The 22,469-nt window shown below is 44.4% G+C and overlaps 1 protein-coding gene across 1 annotated transcript in view; it reads left to right on the top strand.

Annotated features, from left to right (window-relative positions):
* LOC120978817 (dimethylaniline monooxygenase [N-oxide-forming] 2-like) overlaps positions 1 to 22,469 on the top strand; it is a 131,771-nt gene that overhangs the window by 68,858 nt on the left and 40,444 nt on the right. The window contains exon 6 of the mRNA XM_040407181.1: positions 18,304 to 18,503. Within this exon, the coding sequence (XP_040263115.1) occupies positions 18,304 to 18,503 (200 nt within the window). The remainder of the gene's footprint in view (positions 1 to 18,303; positions 18,504 to 22,469) is intronic.

Consider the following 22,469-nt stretch of genomic DNA (forward strand, 5'->3'; position numbering starts at 1 on the left):
AGCTTGTCTTAATTTTTCGGGTTTTGTTGTGTGTCAGTGGGGCAACAGTGTCCAGAGCTGTACTTATTGTGGTGTTATATAGTGTGGTGGCAGCATCTGGGTCTTGGAGGGTACAGATGGTAGAGACCGGGAGAAGAGAGCCAGAAAGCAAGTGAAAGTCGAGATGTTTGAGGTTCCTGCGGGGGTGTGCTAGTGTGTGGACTGGGGGAGCAGCAGAAGAGACCAATGAAGAGAAGGAGAGTAGGTTGTGGTCGGATAGGGGGAGAGGCGAATTAGAAAGGTTAGACAGGGAGCAGAGACAGGTAAAGATAAGATCCAGAGTGTGACCATATCTGTGGGTGGGAGCTGAAGACCACTGTGATAGGCCAAAGGAGGAAGAGAGTGATAGGAGTTTAGAGGCGGCCGAGTGGCAGGTGTCAATAGGGATGTTGAAGTCACCCATGATGATAGTGGGGATGTCGGCAGAAAAAAAGTCTAGTAGCCAGATGTTAAAATGGTCAAGAAAGATGGTGGCTGGGCCTGGGGGGCGGTAAATGACGGCTACTTGAAGGTTGGAGGGAGAGTAGATGCGAACAGAGTGTACTTCAAACGAGGGGAGCGTAATGGAGGGTGGCAGTGAAGTTGGGCTGTAGGAGAAGACCAACTCCTCCACCATGTTTGAAGCCGGGGCGGGGTGTGTGAGTGAATTGAAATCCACTATATGAGAGTGCAGCAGGGGAGGAGGTGTCAGAGGGTGTCAGCCATGTTTCTGTGAGACCCAGAAATGAAAGTTTTTTAAATGAAAAGTTCATGAATGTAGGACAGTTTGTTACAGACAGAGCGTGCATTCCATACTGCTCCTGCAAGAGGAACCAAAGGAGCAGGGGTCAGAGGAATAGTTATTAGTTTTAAGTGGTTGCAGAAATGTGTAGAAGGAGATTTGTACTGGGACATGGATGTGATAGTGGGGATTTGCTGAGGGGGGCCTGGATTTGGAGAGATATCACCAGCAATAAGGAGAAGCAGAGAAAGTGTTAATAGGTGAGAATAAGAAAGGGCAGGAGGTATCTGTGTGTGTGTTTGGGAAGGAAGTGTTTTATGTTGGCAAACAGGTTTGTGCAAGCTGTCAGATGAGAAGGTAAGGTGGAGGGAGAGATGAATAGTTCCTTGCTGAGTAAATGGATGTGGGGATATTTCAGGAGGTTGTGGAAAAGTGGGAAGAGTAAGTTGAAAAATTTAAACATTGTTTGCAGTAACTATGTATGTAATCACCTGTGGTCCCCGTATGGTCCCATTCTGGTATAATTCAGTATGTGCACTTAAGAGTTGCACTTGAGAGATGTTGCATTTGGAAAGACCAAGGTCTGGAAGACCTAGGAACTTAGATTTATACCACTCAGTGTTCAGTCAGGTGTGACCAAGAGGGGAGGCGGCTACATTTGGCCTAATCAAGGAGGACCAGATACAGGGGTGAAATAGTCAATGTAAACAAATACTCAATAAATCCAGCAGGGAAAGAGACATTAAAGTTCAGTTAAGACATACCAGGATTTAGAAGGAAAGATGAGAGGGGTGGACAATATCAGACTGTGGAAAAGCTGGGTGCAGCAGTAAGCTTCAGTCAAGACATACCTGGAGATGAGAGAATTGGGTGATGATCAGTAGGCAGTGATGACAAAGTGACAAAGAGTGATGACAAAGTGAATTTATGACAAGGTATCCGACTCATCATAAATTAGGTGCATCGTTCGGCAGCGTAGAGAATACCAAGGCCAGCACAGAAAGAACCGGTTTTGATAAATCTCCCCCATAAAGCTCCCATAGAAATGAATGGAGCGGACACATGTTATCATGATCGGTGCGGGGCCCAGCGATAGGACCACCACTAATCTAATAGTTATCCCCTATCCTGTGGAATGACTTAAAATAGTCATTGCTAATCTATATAAACTACTTAGGCAAAATACTTGAAATATTGTGAAATATTCCTATGAGGTCTACAATCATGGAAGGAATGCAGTTATAGTACATGATAATCCCTTTCTAACAAACTAGAGCCAGCTCTGTACCACACATGGATCCAGAATTTCCCCCATTCAGTGCTCCACATGCTCTGGTAGATTTATTTTATGCTAGCAGCTCAGGGGGTATTTCTTTTCTGCTGCAGCTCTTCCCTGTAGCTGTCACTGCTTCTAACAGTAGACTGGTGGCAGTAGTAGGATGTTACTGAGTGTGTGCAACCACCTCAGCAATGTTACTGAGGTGGACAGAGAAATAAGAAAAAGATCAGCAGGTGGAGCTACACAAATACATTTTATTGAATAACTCAAGGGCTTTTTTTTTTTATTACATGCAATTACAAAAGTATTCAGATCAAGGTGCTGATTTGAAAACTGCAGAATATTTTTAATGCCTTTAATAATCAGCCCTGTGTGCAGAGTCCATTTTAATGAGTTTTCATCTATGAAGTTTAGGCTATTAATTCTTAAGGTGGTTTCACAAATATCGTTTTTCAGAAAAGCGCCAGTCAGCTGTAACGCCAGTAGGTAGGGACAGACATGGACAGTGAGCCCTGACCTGTTACCCAGCCCTAGGTAGCAATATCGCAACTGGTCGATAGCCCCTGTGCAACTTACGTGCAGAGACAGACAGACACCAAGAGACAAAACAACACAAAAACAGGGTCATATGTAAATGGGTCAGAACCAGACAGGCTGTGAAGTACAAAACGAGAGACAATGAGTGGTCAGAAGAAAAGCTGAGATCAGAATAGACAAAGCAGTACCAAACGAGAGACAGAGAGTGGTAGGAAGATAATCCGAGCAATACAATAAGTACAAGAACACAGCTAGTGAGTCAGAAACTATCACTGACACTGGTGTATGGCCAGGAAGGGGTTCAAATAGATCACCGAGTCCCAGAATCAGAACCTGATAGGTCATGACTTAAAGCTCCATTAGTCAGGACACTAGCACATAGGAAGAGAGCAGCTTCGCAATGAGGCCACTACAAATCTCCCCCAGCACATGCCCGCTGTGGGGAGAAACAAAGCATTGCACCCTGTTGCTAAGGATGCTGTTGCGCCACCAGGGGGCGTGGCTCAGCAGTGCGTCTCTGCTGGCACAGCCGCGCCAAAGTCGGAAATTGCGCTGCTGAAGCCTAGACAGGTGAGCTTCTGACAGAAGCTGTAACGGTCGCGTACACACACAGGGGGGAGGGAAGTGACCACTGCGCTCCACCCTTACCCCTGGCCCTGCCTACTTGCCTCGCGAGTCCTAATGACAGGGGACAACTAGACGGCAATCCCTAACTTGGAGTAAGTGCAGGGATGACAGACAGACAAACAACAGGACCTGAACGGACCGAGTCAATACCAGGAAAGCTGCAAAGTACAAATGGAGCAAGCAGAGAATTGTCAGGAGAAGCCGGGGTCATAAATACCAGGAGAGCAGAGAAGTACAAGAGGAGTCCTAAGAGAGTAGTCAGGTGGGAGCCGAGGTCACAATACCAGGACGGAAGCGCAGTACAGGAGGAGCAGGCAAAAGGATGGTCAGGGAACAGGATCAGGTAAGTATTCAGCAGTCCAACAAATAGCCAGGAACCTAGAAATTAACAGGCAACCTGTAGCCAGCAGGCTGCCTGTATTTATAGTGGGGAGTGAGGGTCATGTGACGTGGCCAGCGTCACATGACCGATAGACCAACCAGTCGAACACCGAGTGTTCAGCTCGGCGCTCAAGGCAGACTAGGAGCAGGGAGCCACCCAGCTAGTAAAGCCGCCCTGGGAATGAGGTTAAACACAGAACCTCATTCCAAAAGCTAAGCAACAGTTCTGCGGGCAATGGGGTACCGAGTGCACCTTCGGAACCCCGTGACAGTACCCCCCCTTTTACGAGGGGCCACCGGACCCAAGACTTCAGGCGATGGCTTTTCAGGGTGTTCTAAATGAAATTTACGAACAAGTCTAGGAGCATGAACCTCCCTGGCAGGTACCCAAGATCTCTCTTCAGGTCCATACCCCTTCCAGTGAATCAGGTACTGCAAGGAATTACGCACCTTCCTGACATCCACTATTTTAGACACCACATACTCGACAGCATCATTAACAAGAACCGGCGGAGTCGAGGCTTTTGATGGTACTACCGGTTCAAAATATTTTTTAAGCAGAGATTTATGGAACACATTATGAATGTGGAATGACTCAGGCAGCTCCAACCTAAAAGATACCGGGTTAATCACTTCCGTGATCTTATATGGTCCAATAAAACGAGGAGCTAATTTTTTAGAAGTTACCTTGAGAGATAGATTTTTGGAGGACAACCATACTTTATCCCCAACCTGAAAGTTTACCCCCCTTGAACGTCTCCTATCGGCCTTGAGTTTTTGAGAACATTGAGCCTTTTCTAGGTTCGATTGAACCCGGGCCCAAACTGTGCACAGTTCGGAGGAGAGTTTATCCGCTTCAGGGTTAGAGGAGGAGACGGACGACCCAGAATGAAAACGGGGATGAAAACCATGGTTACAAAAGAAAGGGGAGACCCCAGCAGAAGAATTGACACGGTTATTCAAAGCAAATTCAGCCAACGGAAGGAATTTGACCCATAATTGCTGGTCATCAGCAACATACAACCTCAAGAATTGTTCCACAGACTGATTAAGGCGTTCAGTCTGCCCATTACTCTCAGGATGGTAGGCGGAAGAAAAAGATAATGAAATTTTACATCTTTGACAGAAGGCCCTCCAGAATTTGGACACAAACTGCACACCCCTGTCAGAAACAATATTTTCCGGGATGCCATGTAAACGAACAATCTCTCTCACAAAAATAGACGCCAGGGTTTTAGCATTCGGAAGTTTAGACAGGGGAATGAAATGAACCATCTTGCTAAACCTATCGACCACTACCCAAACCACAGTCTTACCCTCCGCCAGCGGTAAGTCAGTTATAAAGTCCATCGAGATATGGGACCAGGGTCTACTGGGAATGGGTAGGGGTCGTAGGTTACCAGCAGGGCGAGTCCTAGGTGTCTTGGACCTGGCACAAACCTCACAGGCTGACACGTAGGACTTGACATCCCTAGTTAGAGTGGGCCACCAATAAGATCTAGAAACCAGATCCTTAGTGCCCTCAACACCCGGATGTCCACAAAAGGCAGAATCGTGACACTCAACAGCTGGAGACGAAATTGTACGGGAACAAACAACTTATCTGTTGGGGTGGATACCGGTGCCAGATGTTGTTCAGACCTAATGCGAGCCGAGATATCCTGGGTAAGAGCTGCTAAGAAGATTTTTGCTGGTAGGATGGATTCAGGTGGTACCTCAGTAGGTTGAAAAGCCTGGAAGCTCCGAGATAATGCGTCCGCCTTCACATTTTTACTTCCCGGCCTGAACGTGATGGAAAAATCAAAACGAGTAAAAAACAGAGCCCATCTGGCTTGACGGGGATTCAACCTCTTAGCAGACTTGAGAAACATAAGGTTTTTATGGTCAGTGACAACAGTTACACAATGTCTTGCCCCCTCCAGGAAATGCCTCCACTCCTCAAATGCCCATTTAATGGCCAGCAGCTCCCTATTCCCTATGTCGTAGTTTCTCTCCGTGGGAGAGAATTTCCTGGAGAAGAAGGCACATGGTCTCAGATTAGTGAGGCTAGCAGGACCTTGTGAAAGGACTGCTCCTACGCCGTCCTCGGACGCATCCACCTCCACAATAAAAGGTTTCTCCTGATCAGGCTGGATCAGAATGGGAGGGCTACTAAATGCCTTTTTTAATCTTCCATGGCCTTGCGTTCGGGCATAGAAAGATTATGAATTCGTCCTTTAGGAAACTTGGCCCCCTCTACTAGCTCTATGGTACAATCATAAGGTCTATGGGGGGGTAGAACCTCCGGGGTTGGTGATGAGAATACATCAGAATATTCTCTAACAACAGAGGGTAAAGTATCAGACTTTACTGAGACCCCAGCCTGTACCACGGACAAGCATGAGTCACACTTAGGCCCCCATCTCACCAACTCCCCATTGGACCAATCTATAGTGGGGTTATGTAGTCGGAGCCAAGGCAACCCTAGTACCACCTCAGCAGGTAGGTTCTCCAGGACTAGAAGCGAACATCTCTCTGAGTGGCACACACCCACGGTTAGAGAAATCTCCGAGGTACATAAGCTCACCGTACCACCAATAAGAGGAGTAGCATCAATAGCCATGACATGGATAGGAGTTGGTAAGGCAAACATAGGAATACCCAATCTTACAGCATACTCAGAGTCAATAAAGCTAGCCGCTGAGCCAGAATCAATAAAGGCCTTACCCGGCCATTTATCTACTCCCAGAGAAATCGTAATGGGTACCGAAAGCTTACATTTAGAAAATTCAGGGTGTACCTGGTCTTTAGGTTGCCTTGTGTTAGGAGACTTGACAGAGAGGACCCTCTTAGGACACTGGTTGATCCAATGGTCAGGATCTCCACAGTAAAAGCATTCTCCACGTCTGAGGCGAAGATTCCCTCGGGTCATGCCAACCTGCATGGGTTCCTCGGTGGAGACCTCAGCATTGTCTCTGGGATAGGCCTCTGGCTGGACCACCATCTGGGAAAAGAACTGTTGTTCCTGTCGTCTCTCTCTAACCCGTCGGTCAAGTCGGACAACAAGGGTCATCATCTCCTCTAAGGTCTCTGGAAGTTGATAACTGACCAGAAGATCCTTTAATTTATCAGACAGACCTGACCTGAACTGACTCTTCAGGGCTGGTTCGTTCCATCCTGAGGGGACACACCACCTTCTGAATTGGGTGCAATAATCCTCCGCTTGTAAATTGCCCTGAACCAGTGCCTTTAGAGCCGTCTCGGCTACTAGAGCCCTGTCTGGTTCATCATAGAGGGTACCCAAGGCCTGAAAGAACCCCTCCACAGAATATAAACAACTGGTGCCAGCAGGTAAAGAGAACGCCCAGTCCTGGGGATCACCCTGTAATCGGGAAATGATAATGCCCACGCGTTGACTCTCGGGGCCAGGGGACACGGGGCGCAAACGGAAGTAAAGTTTGCAACTCTCCTTAAAAGAGAGAAGCTTCCTCCGGTCTCCAGAAAAGGGTTCTGGGAGCTTAATCTGGGGCTCAAAATGCGGACTGGAGGCCTGAGGAGTGGAAGAACCTTGCCCTAACTCAAAAGAACTGAGTTTTTCCCCTAACTCCTGCACCATCTGCGTCATATTAGAGACATGGTCAGTCAGGGTCACCAGAGGATTCATTATACAGTGGTTATTGGGCCTGTTAATCTGTAACGGTCGCGTACACACACACACAGGGGGGAGGGAAGTGACCACTGCGCTCCACCCTTACCCCTGGCCCTGCCTACTTGCCTCGCGAGTCCTAATGACAGGGGACAACTGGACGGCAATCCCTAACTTGGAGTAAGTGCAGGGATGACAGACAGACAAACAACAGGACGTGAACGGACCGAGTCAATACCAGGAAAGCTGCAAAGTACAAATGGAGCAAGCAGAGAATTGTCAGGAGAAGCAGAGAAGTACAAGAGGAGTCCTAAGAGAGTAGTCAGGTGGGAGCCGAGGTCACAATACCAGGACGGAAGCGCAGTACAGGAGGAGCAGGCAAAAGGATGGTCAGGGAACAGGATCAGGTAAGTATTCAGCAGTCCAACAAATAGCCAGGAACCTAGAAATTAACAGGCAACCTGTAGCCAGCAGGCTGCCTGTATTTATAGTGGGGAGTGAGGGTCATGTGACGTGGCCAGCGTCACATGACCGACAGACCAACCAGTCGAGCACCGAGTGATCAGCTCGGCGCTCAAGGCAGACTAGGAGCAGGGAGCCACCCAGCTAGTAAAGCCGCCCTGGGAATGAGGTCAAACACAGAACCTCATTCCAAAAGCTAAGCAACAGTTCTGCGGGCAATGGGGGACCGAGTGCACCTTCGGAACCCCATGACAGAAGCTTTTTATGGTCTTTTTAGAGCAAATCTTCGATTTTAAAACTTTTTAGAGCAAAGCCAGATGTGGATCCAGCAAGAAGTTGAATTCCTTCATTTATAATTCCCATTCCTTTTAATCCACTTGAAAAGCTGAATCAAAAACTTCTCTGATGTTATTCCTAAAAACACTGGGAGAGATTTATCAAATTGGTGTAAAGTACAACTGACTAAGTTGCCCATAGAAACCAATCAGATTTCACCTTTCATTTTCCAAAGGAGCTGCGAAAAATGAAAGGTGGAATCTGATTTGTTGTTATGGGCAACTAAGCCAGTTTTACTTTACACCAGTTTGATAAATTTCCCCTACTGTGTGTGAAAATGCACTTTTAGTGAATGCTAACTAAATAAAATTCTTAATGTCTTTTAACATTTTCTGTTCTGATTTACTGAAAACTTGTGTAATATGGCCACTGTGTGACCATGAGACACAGAAAAAGTAGATGAAGGCACAGACAGGTAATTGTAATAAACAGTCAAAAAGTTACGTGTACAGTGAATGTCCACCTTTTGCAGCTTACAGATATTATTAATCATAAAAACGTGAGTAACTTTGTAAATACTGTAATGCCGTGGGCTCCTATGACTAGTTTTGAAGAAAGGGACACAACAAAGTCTCTTTAACATGGTTTATTGCTTGTTCTAGCCAACTTACAGCTCAGTTACAGCCGGGTCAGGTAATCAGTCCACAGGCCAGTGTTTGCTTCACTACATGCCTTGCAGTGTGTGATCTGCAGCCTCTCACACAACAGACACACCCTGCTTCCTGCTGCTCACTTTTAAAACATAATCGTGGACATGAGCCACGTATAAACCCCAGAGTGGATGGTGGGGAGTAAGCACCCACCCAGCTCTTTGCTTACTACCAGTAAAAGCCAGGCCCGGATTAGCTGATACCAGCTATACTAGGTAGAAACAGTGTCCACTATCTATCTTAGTGGACACTCTAGTTAGTGGCTTCCACTCCACCAAGGCTGTGTACCTTGGTGGCATGTCTCAGGAGCATCCCCTCTAATATGCTTCCTGCACCATTCTCGGGGACCCATACCTTCCTTCGTATATGAGGCCTGTCACTGCTTCACAATTTTTTACTCGGTACAGCATACAGACTCTGACACAAGGTTGCTGACATGCGGCAGGCTGGCTGTTCTTGGTGAGAGGCCTATTAATCACAAATAAAAGGCAAATTCACTGTAGATGCAGAGAATAAAGGCGCAGCATGGGGTCAGTACGTCCAGTACAAACAAAATTGTATGAAACTCCAAATGGATGATCACCTTTTAGGGTTGTGGTATAATAGGCACAACTCTATTGTAATTTTGCATGGGTAATAATACCCAAAAGTGTCTGGTATTCAGCCATAGAAGTTAAAACTTCTTGAACGGAGATGCTGATGCAAGGAACCAGAAGGGGACACAGAAATAAAGTGAAGTAGATCTTCTTGTTTTATTTTAGAAATATAAACAACATGTTTCGTAGGAAAAAAAAAATCATCAGGTTGAGCAATTTGCAGTGTCCCACTACAGCATATACCTGTATGCTGTAATTCATCTCATGTCATATTCTCCCATGTCACAATGTGATTCTATATATAAGATCCTTTACACAGGCCTAGTTAGGGTGCACTACACTAGTTTCTCCACAAGAGGGGGCAGTGTTACAGGGTATATATAGCTTAGCTCAGGCCCAAGTTAGGCAGTTCTAGTCTGGACAAGTTTAGACAGAGAGCAGCCATGAAGTAGCTGCTTGCTGGAGGGAGGCCTCCTGCCTCTCTGCTCTCTCCCTATTGGCTCCACAGCCCAGGGTTAAAGCCACAAGATTCCACCCAGAGGTGAGATGTCCACTTCTACAGCACACTATTCCGGGGTGACCAGTGTCCAGCTACTAAAGCAAGTATTCAAGGGGATTTTTATACGGTCTTAAAGTCAAAGGATAGCAAATGGCCATATTTAACCTCAGGACCGCCGTACGCAGGATTGCGTCTTTGCGGCGGCCCTGCTCTTCTGGGTGGACGCGCCAGTGCGTCCTCTCGCGAGACGCGAGATTTCCTGTGAACGCGCGCACACAGGCGCGCGCGTTCACAGGATCGGAAGGTAAGCGAGTGGATCTCCAGCCTGCCAGCGGCGATCGTTCGCTGGCAGGCTGGAGATGTGATTTTTTTAACCCCTAACAGGTATATTAGACGCTGTTTTGATAACAGCGTCTAATATACCTGCTACCTGGTCCTCTGGTGGTCCCTTTTGTTTGGATCGACCACCAGAGAACACAGATAGCTCAGCAATATGTAGCACCAAGCACCACACTACACTACACCCCCCCTGTCACTTATTAACCCCTTATTAGCCCCTGATCACCCCATATAGACTCCCTGATTACCCCCCTGTCATTGATTACCCCCCTGTCATTGATCACCCCCCTGTAAAGCTGCATTCAGACGTCCGCATGATTTTTACGGATCCACTGATAGATGGATCGGATCCGCAAAACGCATACGGACGTCTGAATGGAGCCTTACAGGGGCGTGATCAATGACTGTGGTGATCACCCCATATAGACTCCCTGATCACCCCCCGTCATTGATTACCCCCCTGTCATTGATCACCCCCCTGTAAAGCTCCATTCAGACGTCCGCATGATTTTTACGGATCCACTGATAGATGGATCGGATCCGCAAAACACATACAGGCGTCTCCCTGGAGCCTTCCAGGGGGGGTGATCACCCCATATAGACTCCCTGATCACCCCCCTGTCATTGATCACCCCCCCCTGTCATTGATCACCCCACCTGTCAGGCTGCATTCAGATGTCCGTATGATTTTTACGGATCCACGGATACATGGATCGGATCCGCAAAACACATACGGACATCTGAATGTAGCCTTATAGGGGGGTGATCAATGACAGGGGGGTGATCACCCCATATAGAATCCCTGATCACCCCCCTGTCATTGATCACTCCCCCTGTCATTGATCACCCCTCTGTAAGGCTCCATTCAGACATTTTTTTGGCCCAAGTTAGCGGAAATTATTATTTTTTTCTTACAAAGTCTCATATTCCACTAACTTGTGTCAAAAAATTAAATCTCACATGAACTCACCATACCCCTCACGGAATCCAAATGCGTAAAAAATTTTAGACATTTATATTCCAGACTTCTTCTCACGCTTTAGGGCCCCTAGAATGCCAGGGCAGTATAAATACCCCACATGTGACCCCATTTCGGAAAGAAGACACCCCCAGGTATTCCGTGAGGGGCATATTGAGTCCATGAAAGATTGAAATTTTTGTCCCAAGTTAGCGGAAAGGGAGACTTTGTGAGAAATAAATAAATAAAATCAATTTCCGCTAACTTGTGCCAAAAAAAAAAAATTTCTATGAACTCGCCATGCCCCTCATTGAATACCTTGGGGTGTCTTCTTTCCAAAATGGGGTCACATGTGTGGTATTTATACTGCCCTGGCATTTTAGGGGCCCTAAAGCGTGAGAAGAAGTCTGGGATCCAAATGTCTAAAAATGCCCTCATAAAAGGAATGTGGGCCCCTTTGCGCATCTAGGCTGCAAAAAAGTGTCACACATCTGATATCGCCGTACTCAGAAGAAGTTGGGCAATGTGTTTTGGGGTGTCATTTTACATATACCCATGCTGGGTGAGATAAATATCTTGGTCAAATGCCAATTTTGTATAAAAAAATGGGAAAAGTTGTCTTTTGCCGAGATATTTCTCTCACCCAGCATAAGTATATGTAAAAAGACACCCCAAAACACATTGCCCAACTTCTCCTGAATACGGCGATACCACATGTGTGACACTTTTTTGCAGCCTAGGTGGGCAAAGGGGCCCACATTCCAAAGAGCACCTTTAGGATTTCACAGGTCATTTACCTACTTACCACACATTAGGGCCCCTGAAAAATTCCAGGGCAGTATAACTACCCCACAAGTGACCCCATTTTGGAAAGAAGATACCCCAAGGTATTCCGTGAGGGGCATGGCGAGTTCCTAGAATTTTATATTTTTTGTCACAAGTTAGCGGAAAATGATGATTTATTATTTATTTATTTTTTTCCTTACAAAGTCTCATATTCCACTAACTTGTGACAAAAAATAAAAACTTCCATGAACTCACTATGCCCATCACGAAATACCTTCGGGTGTCTTCTTTCCAAAATGGGGTCACTTGTGGGGTAGTTATACTGCCCTGGCATTTTAGGGGCCGAATGCGTGAGAAGTGGTTTGAAATCAAAATCTGTAAAAAATGGCCGGTGAAATCCGAAAGGTGCTCTTTGGAATGTGGGCCCCTTTGCGCACCTAGGCTGCAAAAAGTGTCACACATGTGGTATCGCTGTACTCAGGAGAAGTTGGGCAATGTGTTTTGGGGTGTCATTTTACATATACCCATGCTGAGTGAGAGAAATATCTTGGCAAAAGACAACTTTTCCCATTTTTTTATACAAAGTTGGCATTTGACCAAGATATTTATCTCACCCAGCATGGGTATATGTAAAATGACACCCCAAAACACATTGCCCAACTTCTCTTGAGTACAGCGATACCACATGTGTGACACTTTTTTGCAGCCTAGGTGGGCAAAGGGGCCCACAATCCAAAGAGCACCTTTCGGATTTCACAGGTCATTTACCTACTTACCACACATTAGGGCCCCTGGAAAATGCCAGGGCAGTATAACTACCCCACAAGTGACCCCATTTTGGAAAGAAGACACCCCAAGGTATTCCGTGAGGGGCTTGGCGAGTTCCTAGAATTTTATATTTTTTGTCACAAGTTAGCGGAAAATGATGATTTATTTTTTTTTCCTTACAAAGTCTCATATTCCACTAACTTGTGACAAAAAATAAAAACTTCCATGAACTCACTATGCCCATCACGAAATACCTGGGGGTGTCTTTTTTCCAAAATGGGGTCACTTGTGGGGTAGTTATACTGCCCTGGCATTCTAGGGGCCCAAATGTGTGGTAAGAAGTTTGAAATCAAAATGTGTAAAAAATGACCGGTGAAATCCGAAAGGTGCTCTTTGGAATATGGGCCCCTTTGCCCACCTAGGCTGCAAAAAAGTGTCACACATGTGGTATCTCCGTACTCAGGAGAAGTTGGGGAATGTGTTTTGGGGTGTCATTTTACATATACCCATGCTGGGTGAGAGAAATATCTTGGCAAAAGACAACTTTTCCCATTTTTTTTAAACAAAGTTGGCATTTGACCAAGATATTTATCTCACCCAGCATGGGTATATGTAAAATGACACCCCAAAACACATTCCCCAACTTCTCCTGAGTACGGCGATACCACATGTATGGCACTTTTCTGCAGCCTAGGTGGGCAAAGGGGCCCACATTCCAAAGAGCACCTTTCGGATTTCACCGGTCATTTTTTACACATTTTGATTTCAAACTACTTACCACACATTTGGGCCCCTAGAATGCCAGGGCACTATAACTACCACACAAGTGACCTCATTTTGGAAAGAAGACACCCCAAGGTATTCGCTGATGGGCATAGTGAGTTCATAGAAGTTTTTATTTTTTGTCACAAGTTAGTGGAATATGAGACTTTGTAAGAAAAAAAAATCAAAAAAAAAATCATCATTTTCCACTAACTTGTGACAAAAAATAAAAAGTTCTATGAACTCACTATGCCCATCAGCGAATACCTTCGGGTGTCTACTTTCCTAAATGGGGTCATTTGTGGGGTGTTTGTACTGTCTGGGCATTGTAGGACCTCAGGAAACATGACAGGTGCTCAGAAAGTCAGAGCTGCTTCAAAAAGCGGAAATTCACATTTTTGTACCATAGTTTGTAAACGCTATAACTTTTACCCAAACCATTTTTTTTTTTTACCCAAACATTTTTTTTTTATCAAAGACATGTAGAACAATAAATTTAGAGCAAAATTTATATATGGATGTCGTTTTTTTTGCAAAATTTTACAACTGAAATTGAAAAATGTAATTTTTTTGCAAAAAAAATCTTTAAATTTCGATTAATAACAAAAAAAGTAAAAATGCCAGCAGCAATGAAATACCACCAAATGAAAGCTCTATTAGTGAGAAGAAAAGGAGGTAAAATTCATTTGGGTGGTAAGTTGCATGACCGAGCAATAAACGGTGAAAGTAGTGTAGTGCAGAAGTGTAAAAAGTGGCCTGGTCATTAAGGGTGTTTAAGCACTGGGGGCTGAGGTGGTTAAAGGCTTCCCAGGCACCTTTGCAACCAGGTGTAAGACACAGCTTCCGGCATCCACACCTTCCAGTTTAAACCCTGAGGACAGATAGGCCATATGTCAGAAAACACTGGAAAATAGAAGTTCAAGGATTCAGAAAAACACTTTCAAGTCAGGTTAGAATCAGGCAAGAGTTTTTACCAGCAAAAGACTTTAAGTACTTCAAAGCCTAGTCTGAAACAGTAGCTCTCACATATATATATATATAGGACGAAGAGCCTGTTTCTTCTGAGGACTTACATCACCCTACTCCTGTATGCATGAGACTGTATCCCATACATGGATGTACCAACAGACTGTTTATTCCTTGGATGTAATGTTACCAGGAGCAACATTTAGTAAAAGTTATAAGTTGGATTGCACCATCCTTGTCTCAGTCTTCAGTTCCTCAATTAACACTACAGTAAATGGTTGTACCACCACAAAAGGTACTGGCGTCACGACTACAAGGGACCTTGCCATAGGCACATTAATACAGACCATCAAGGGCACCTTGAATCACCATCTGGCCAGTGTCCCTTACACCAGAGTGTGCCCCAGAGAATTCTTGTCTAAGTGTTCTTTACAGCAGGCACATATGCAGTACCTTTTTTGTGGTAGCCCGGCTGGGATTTCCTTGTTTTTGCAAGAGGAGTTGTACTTCGTTTCAACCCTCTTAGGCCCCTTTCACACGAGCGAGTTTTCCGCGCGGGTGCAATGCGTGACGTGAACGCATATCACCCGCACTGAATCCTGACCCATTCATTTCAATGGGCCTGTGTACATGAGCGTTTTTTTTCACGCATCAGTTCTGCGTTGCGTGAAAATCGCAGCATGTTCTATATTTTGCATTTTTCACGCAGCCCTGGCCCCATAGAAGTGAATGGGGCTGCCTGAAAAACGCATTGCATCCGCAAGCAAGTGCGGATGTAATGCGTTTTTCACTGATGGTTGCTAAGAGATGTTGTTTGTAAACCTTCAGTTTTTTATCACGTGCGTGAAAAACGCATCAAAACGCATTGCATCCGCGCGGAAAAAACTGAACAACTGAACGCAATCGCAGACAAAACTGACTGAACTTGCTTGCAAAATAGTGCGAGTTTCACTGAACGCACCCTGAACGCATCCGGAGCCAATCCGTCACGCTCGTGTGAAAGGGGCCTTAGGCCTCTTTCACACTTGCGTTGTCCGGATCCGTCGTGTACTCCATTTGCTGGAAGTGCCTGCCGGATCCGTAACACCGCAAGTGAACTGAAAGCATTTGAAGACGGATCCGTCTTCAAAATGCGTTCAGTGTTACTATGGCAGCCAGGACGCTAATAAAGTCCTGGTTGCCATAGTAGTAGTGGGGAGCGGGGGAGCAGTATACATACTGTCCATGCGGCTCCCGGGGCGCTCCAGAATGGCGTCAGAGCACCCCATGCGCATGGATGACGTGATCCATGCGATCACGTCATCCATGCGCGTGGGGCACCCTGACGTCACTCTGAAGCGCCAAGGGAGCCGCACGGACGGTAAGTATACTGCTGTAATGATCGACGTCACGCACAGGGAGGATAAAAGGGAAAGCCCTGCCCAAGGGAAAGGGAAAGGTGGTGACCCCTGACTCACCTTGCGGCTGGCACCTGACTGCCCTGACGTCCCTAGACGGGTTCCTCACCCGTGCGGCGATCACGTGCCTAAACCCTGGCTTTCCCTAAAATGAGCCCTAGATAGTGAACGGGCCGGTGGGATCGCTAGTCCGCACTACTGACACTAAGAGGGAAACACCAGGGAGAGGACAGACAATACAGACAAACACATACACCCAGGTGGGTGACCACAGCAGACCACAAAGGTCCAACAGGGATCCGGAGGGTAGCGTTCTGGACCAACTACCAGAGAACGCAGCAACACAGCTCCAGAAGGTCAGAATAGATGTCCAGGCAGGAAGTTCTATCTCTGGCAACCAGAGAAGTGTGAGAGAGGAATATAAGGAGGTTTGGGAGTGCTGGACAAGGAACAGCTGAGGAGAAGGAGTTACGGATCCCTGAGTGAGCCAAAAGGGTTTGCAAAGCAAACCCAGAAAGCTACCATAAGGAAAACAGCCCTATCTTACATAGAGCGTGCAGCCAACCGCTGCGACTTCCTGACCCCGGGTATAACGGAGTCAGGCGTGGTTCTCGATACCCTCGTGACAACTGCTCCCCCGCTCCCAACTACACTTTACCATGGCAAACCGGACTTTAGCGTCCTGGCAGCCATGGTAACCATTCAGAAAAAGCTAAACGTCGGATCCGGTAATGCGCCGAAGCGAGGTTTAGCTTAAGGCCGGATCCGGATTAATGCCTTTCAATGGGCATTAATTCCGGATCCGGCCTTGCGGCAAGTGTTCAGGATTTTTGACCGGAGCAAAAAGCGCAGCATGCTGCGGTATTTTCTCCGGCCAAAAAACGTTCCGGACCGGAACTGAAGACATCCTGATGCATCCTGAACGGATTTCTCTCCATTCAGAATGCATGGGGATAATCCTGATCAGGATTCTTCCAGGATAGAGCCCCGACGACGGAACTCTATGCCGGAACAGAACAACGCAAGTGTGAAAGAGCCCTTACATATTCAAGAAGTCCTTAAGTGAACAGGGATTTTAGATATACATTTTCTGAATGATTTGTCTTTGATAGTATGTAAAGGTTTATATTTTAGACAAAAAAAAAAAATCCTTGAGTTAAAATTTTCAACTGAATCCCTGCCATAATCTTTGGCTTGGTCTGGCTTTCTGTTGATAGGAGGCAGGTTTGTCTTTTGACATGGATGACTTTTCAACGACGACACCTGGAATCAACCAAAAAATACAACATGGCAGATCTACCTTTGCACAGATACTTTTTACCTTCCTTCATTCAGCATCTCTCATGCTTGGCAGTAATAGTTACCATAAAATGTTGTAAATAGTTTTGCTGGCCATCCAAAATCTCTAGTGTAGGGTTAGCTTTACCCCAGGGAATGTACAGTAAAATAATATAGCAAAAAATGAATGACCCACTGCATTACAAAAATTATTTTTTTATTCAATGGCACTAAGCTGTGGCTCTTCTTTGCGAAATAATGAACATGATATAGATTTTAAAATCTGCAGTGCCATGCAGAATTTTTTCTCATTGTACAGTAAATGGGGTATGAAATATTCAATTTACTTACGGTAGCTTTGAAATGTGAACGGTTTCCATCAGGAATTTAGAAAAAATCCTGGTATACTCCCTTATGCTGAGGATATAAAAACTACAATTATAGTGATGCTTTAAAGTTTGTGAACCCATCAAATTGTTCTATATTTCTGACCTTAAAGTACATTACTAGTGATGAGAAGCAGGGGCAATATTCAAATTTGCTATATTTCACGAATATTTGGGCGAATATTCGCCATATATTCGAGAATTCGCGAATTCATGATCTCCAGACATTATTTTCTTGATTGCGAAAATTCGCATAAAATTCGCATAAAATATTCGCATGAACTGGTATTTTTTTAAAAAAATCGGATTTTCGTGATTACGAATATATTTAGCGATATTCTAAATATTCGCGAATTTTCAAAGTGCCGATATTCACGATTAAAATTCGCAATTCGAATATTCGTGATCAACACTATACATTACATCAGTCCTAGAATTCAATAAAGATACTAGGAAGGAAAAACCCACTTGTAGGTGGGGTTTATGTTAACCCCTCCCATTTTTAGCCCAGGACAGCTCAAATTTTCTGGGACTGTCTCTGAAAATCAGGGACAGTCCCGGCATATTCAGGACAGTTGTCAGCTATGGGAAAGATAAATGTTTTTAATATTAAACCACAACATTCAACTTTTTGCAATTAACTTTTAGCAGGGATGATACAAATGAGAAGTGCTTGTGTGAACCCATCCTAGACCTACCTTAGTTTTAAATTAAAAACACTGAAAACATTTCATCTATGCAGAATAATTAAAAATATTTAACAGTTGTTGACAGAAAATGCAAGTACCCATCTTAGTTTTTTTCTTTAGAAAATATAGGAAATCAGAAACGTTAGCTCAAGATAAGAATGGGTTTTGGCTTATATTTATTACAACTTGTTGTATAGATTCAATATCTGGATTTTGTTTCAGGTGTATGTGAGTACCAGAAAGGGAAGCTGGGTATTAAGCCGCATTTACCATGATGGTCTACCCATAGACATGGCCCTCACGACACGCTGTGGTTTCTGGATCAGCAGCTCTTTACCTGCTGGACTTTTACACAAACTGCATCAAAAGCAGATGAACAGCTGGTTCGACCATGCAAATTATGGCTTACAACCTGAAGACACGTAAGTTCAAGATAAAAAGTGTGGTCATTTTATGCTGGTCTATGATATCCCCTCTGCTGCCAGGAGATGTGCCTAATTTATGCTAAGGCACAGGCCTTGTCATACATTAGGGGTATCCTCTGGCAGCCCTTGCACCTAAATAAAATCTATAGTACAGGATCTCTGAGCTACCGTAGATTTTGTTCTTCATTTGCACCAGAGAATTGGCGTAATGAAGATAAAAGTGCCCAGCCTGTTGGCTCCAACCCCTTCCCCCATCCCTTTTTGGAAAGTGGCAAGGGCAGTCTACAAACACCACTTGCGACAATATTTTGTTGCAATGGCATTTAGAAAGTTGCACTTAGAGGATTTTTTCTGTCAGAAAACTGGTGCAAGGAGACAATAAATCTCGCCTTTTGTAATTCATGTCAATTCAACATTATACTGTTTCAGATTGTTTTTGTTTTGCCCAATACTGAAACCATTGTGGCCAAGTTAGCCATATACTGTACAGCAAGTCACCACGCTGTCGATAAAGGTGTGCAACGACTTAGAGAGATTTTTGCAGGAGGCTTTATGAGTCCCATGGTAATCCATGCTACAGAGCCTTAAGGTCTCTGCATGGAGCTGTTTGATGTTCCATTAAAGGGAATCTTAAACCAGTTTAATGGTGTCATAACTAAGTGCAGCATTAACTGGTGACATACCCTTAGCAAAAAGTTAATCGCCCCAGCTGTTTTCTGATATCTCGTATTAACGTCTTTCCGAAATCTGCCATACATGAACAGAAGATGTTAGGTCTGCTGTACATGTTAGGAGCTGAACAAGTAACGATCACACCGATTACAGACTTTTAAGGGAGCCGTTCAGTTGCAATGGCAGCCTCTGGTCTGATGCCTGCCACAGCGAAGTTCCTATCAGGCCCTGCCTGTGTGCTGGATAGGTACATACTGAATCGCTCATAGACTGCAATGTTAACTCATTGCAGTCTATGGGAAAAATGGTCAGACGATTGACGGTTAAAGTCCCCTATGAGAACTAAAATGTATTTAAAAAAAAGTTTATATATATATATATATATATATTTATATATATTTATATATATACAAAATGGAAAAATCCAATGCAGCACAAACCGTAGCCAGTCAGGAGTGCCCGCAGTTTGGACGTGACCTAGCGTCAAAGCATACAAAAAAAAAAGACCGCAGCACTTCCAATAGACTTCACATTTATATATATTTATATCAATCAAATCACCCATCTCCCCCTAGTAATAGGCATTATTAAATCACTGGAACCAATATCCAATGGTTTAATATGTCTAATTTTTATTTCCTTGCAGCTTGGTTCGCCTGCTTCCTGGTGCTAAGCTCTAAAAATGGATGCTTATAAAGGGTATCATTCATCTGAGGCATCCATTCACTGTGGATGGAGAAGGGAGCTTGAGCATCCTCAGTCCACTCCAGTCTCCAACACTAAGAAGTAAAAGACAGGGTCTTGAACATCCCTCTCAGGTCCTGTCTAGGCTAAATACAGTGGGGCAGATTTATTAATGCAAAAGCACCACAGTCTAAAAATGAACCAAATTTATCATCCAGCATAAGCCACTGTGATAAATATGACATCACAGATGTTCACATCAACGATCCTTCATGGAGCGATTGGTCGCAACTTTACAAGGGCCAATTAACGACAATGAGCGTTAGTAATGGAAGAACATCGGCCAGGACTATGCGCAAACGCGATAAAATGTTTGCAAACCGCAAGTACGCAGCGGGCCCCATTCATTTTAATGGCAAGCGAACCTAACAAACCTTCAGGTCATTATTGCAGCCACCAAATACTTACAAGAAGCGCACAAATCGTCCCACAACATGGACAGTGACATACCAGAGATCAATGGCAAAAATTCCCACCAAAAATTTCGCCTTAAAGGGAAACTGTCAAAAATGTGCCCTGCTGGAGCCTAGAAAATTTTTATTTTAGGCCACGGGAGTACAGGCCACAAACATTAGGCATTCACCGCACAGAAAACATTAAGTGACTATGTGGCTGGAGGTGTATTAGACGGTCATTGGATTACAATTTTACTTCAGGCCAGTGGAGTACAGGCCCCCAAAAATATTCATTCAATGTACAGAAAAGAACAAGTGATTATCTGGCTGGAGGTATATTAGAAACATAGAAACATAGAAACATAGAATGTGTCGGCAGATAAGAACCATTTGGCCCATCTAGTCTGTCCAATATACTGAATACTATGGATAGCCCCCGGCCCTTATCTTATATGAAGGATGGCCTTATGCCTATCCCATGCATGCTTAAACCCCTTCACTGTATTTGCAGCTGCCACTTCTGCAGGAAGGCTATTCCATGCATCCACTACTCTCTCAGTAAAGTAATACTTCCTTATATTACTTTTAAACCTTTGCCCCTCTAATTTAAAACTGTGTCCTCTTGTGGTAGTTTTTCTTCTTTTAAATATGCTCTCCTCCTTTACCGAGTTGATTCCCTTTATGTATTTAAAAGTTTCTATCATATCCCCTCTGTCTCTTCTTTCTTCCAAGCTATACATATTAAGGTCCTTTAACCTTTCCTGGTAAGTTTTATCCTGCAATCCATGTACTAGTTTAGTAGCTCTTCTCTGAACTCTCTCTAGAGTATCTATATCCTTCTGGAGATATGGCCTCCAGTACTGAGCACAATACTCCAAGTGAGGTCTCACCAGTGTTCTGTACAGCGGCATAAGCACTTCACTCTTTCTACTGCTTATACCTCTCCCTATACATCCAAGCATTCTGCTGGCATTTCGTGCTGCTCTATTACATTGTCTTCCCACCTTTAAGTCTTCTGAAATAATTACTCCTAAATCCCTTTCCTCAGATACTGAGGTCAGGACTGTGTCAAATATTCTATATTCTGCCCTTTGGTTTTTACGCCCCAGGTGCATTATCTTGCACTTATCCACATTAAATTTCAGTTTCCAGAGTTCTGACCATTCTTCTAGTTTTCCTAAATCCTTTTCCATTTGGCGTTTCCCTCCAGGAACATCAACCCTGTTACATATCATTGTGTCATCAGCAAAAAGACAAACCTTACCATCGAGGCCTTTTACAATATCACTTATGAAGATATTAAACAAAATCGGTCCCAGTACAGATCCCTGTGGAACCCCACTGGTAACATGACCTTGTTTTGAATGTTCTCCATTGACTACAACCCTCTGTTGTCTGTCACTCAGCCACTGCCTAATCCACTCAACAATATGGGAGTCCATGCTCAATGACTGCAGTTTATTGATAAGTCTTCTATGTGGGACAGTGTCAAAAGCCTTACTAAAATCTAGATATGCGATGTCTACTGCACCTCCACCGTCTATTATTTTATTCACCCAGTCAAAAAAATCTATAAGATTTGTTTGACATGATCTCCCTGAAGTAAACCCATGTTGTTTTTCATCTTGCAATCCATGGGATTTTAGATGTTCCACAATCCTATCCTTTAATAGGGTTTCCATTAATTTGCCTACTATTGATGTCAGACTCACTGGTCTATAGTTGCTCGATTCCTCCCTACTACCTTTCTTGTGAATGGGCACGACATTTGCCAATTTCCAATCTTCCGGGACGACTCCTGTTACTAATAATTGGTTAAATAAATCTGTTAACGGTTTTGCCAGCTCACCACTAAGCTCTTTTAATAATTTTGGGTGTATCCCATCAGGCCCCTGTGACTTATTCGTCTTCACCTTAGACAGCAAACTTAGAACATCTTCCTCTGTAAAGATACATGCATCAAACGATTTATTAGTCATTCTTTCTAGTGGAGGTCCTTCTCCTTTTTCTTTTGTAAAAACTGAACAGAAGTATTCATTAAGGCAGTCGGCTAGCCCTTTAATCTCTTCTACATACCTTCCGTCCTTTGTTTTTAATTTAGTTATTCCTTGTTTTAATTTCCTTTTTTCATTTATATATCTGAAGAATGTCT

The sequence above is a fragment of the Bufo bufo genome, chromosome 9 (assembly GCF_905171765.1).
Source record: "Bufo bufo chromosome 9, aBufBuf1.1, whole genome shotgun sequence".
NCBI classification, from domain to species: Eukaryota; Metazoa; Chordata; class Amphibia; order Anura; family Bufonidae; genus Bufo; species Bufo bufo.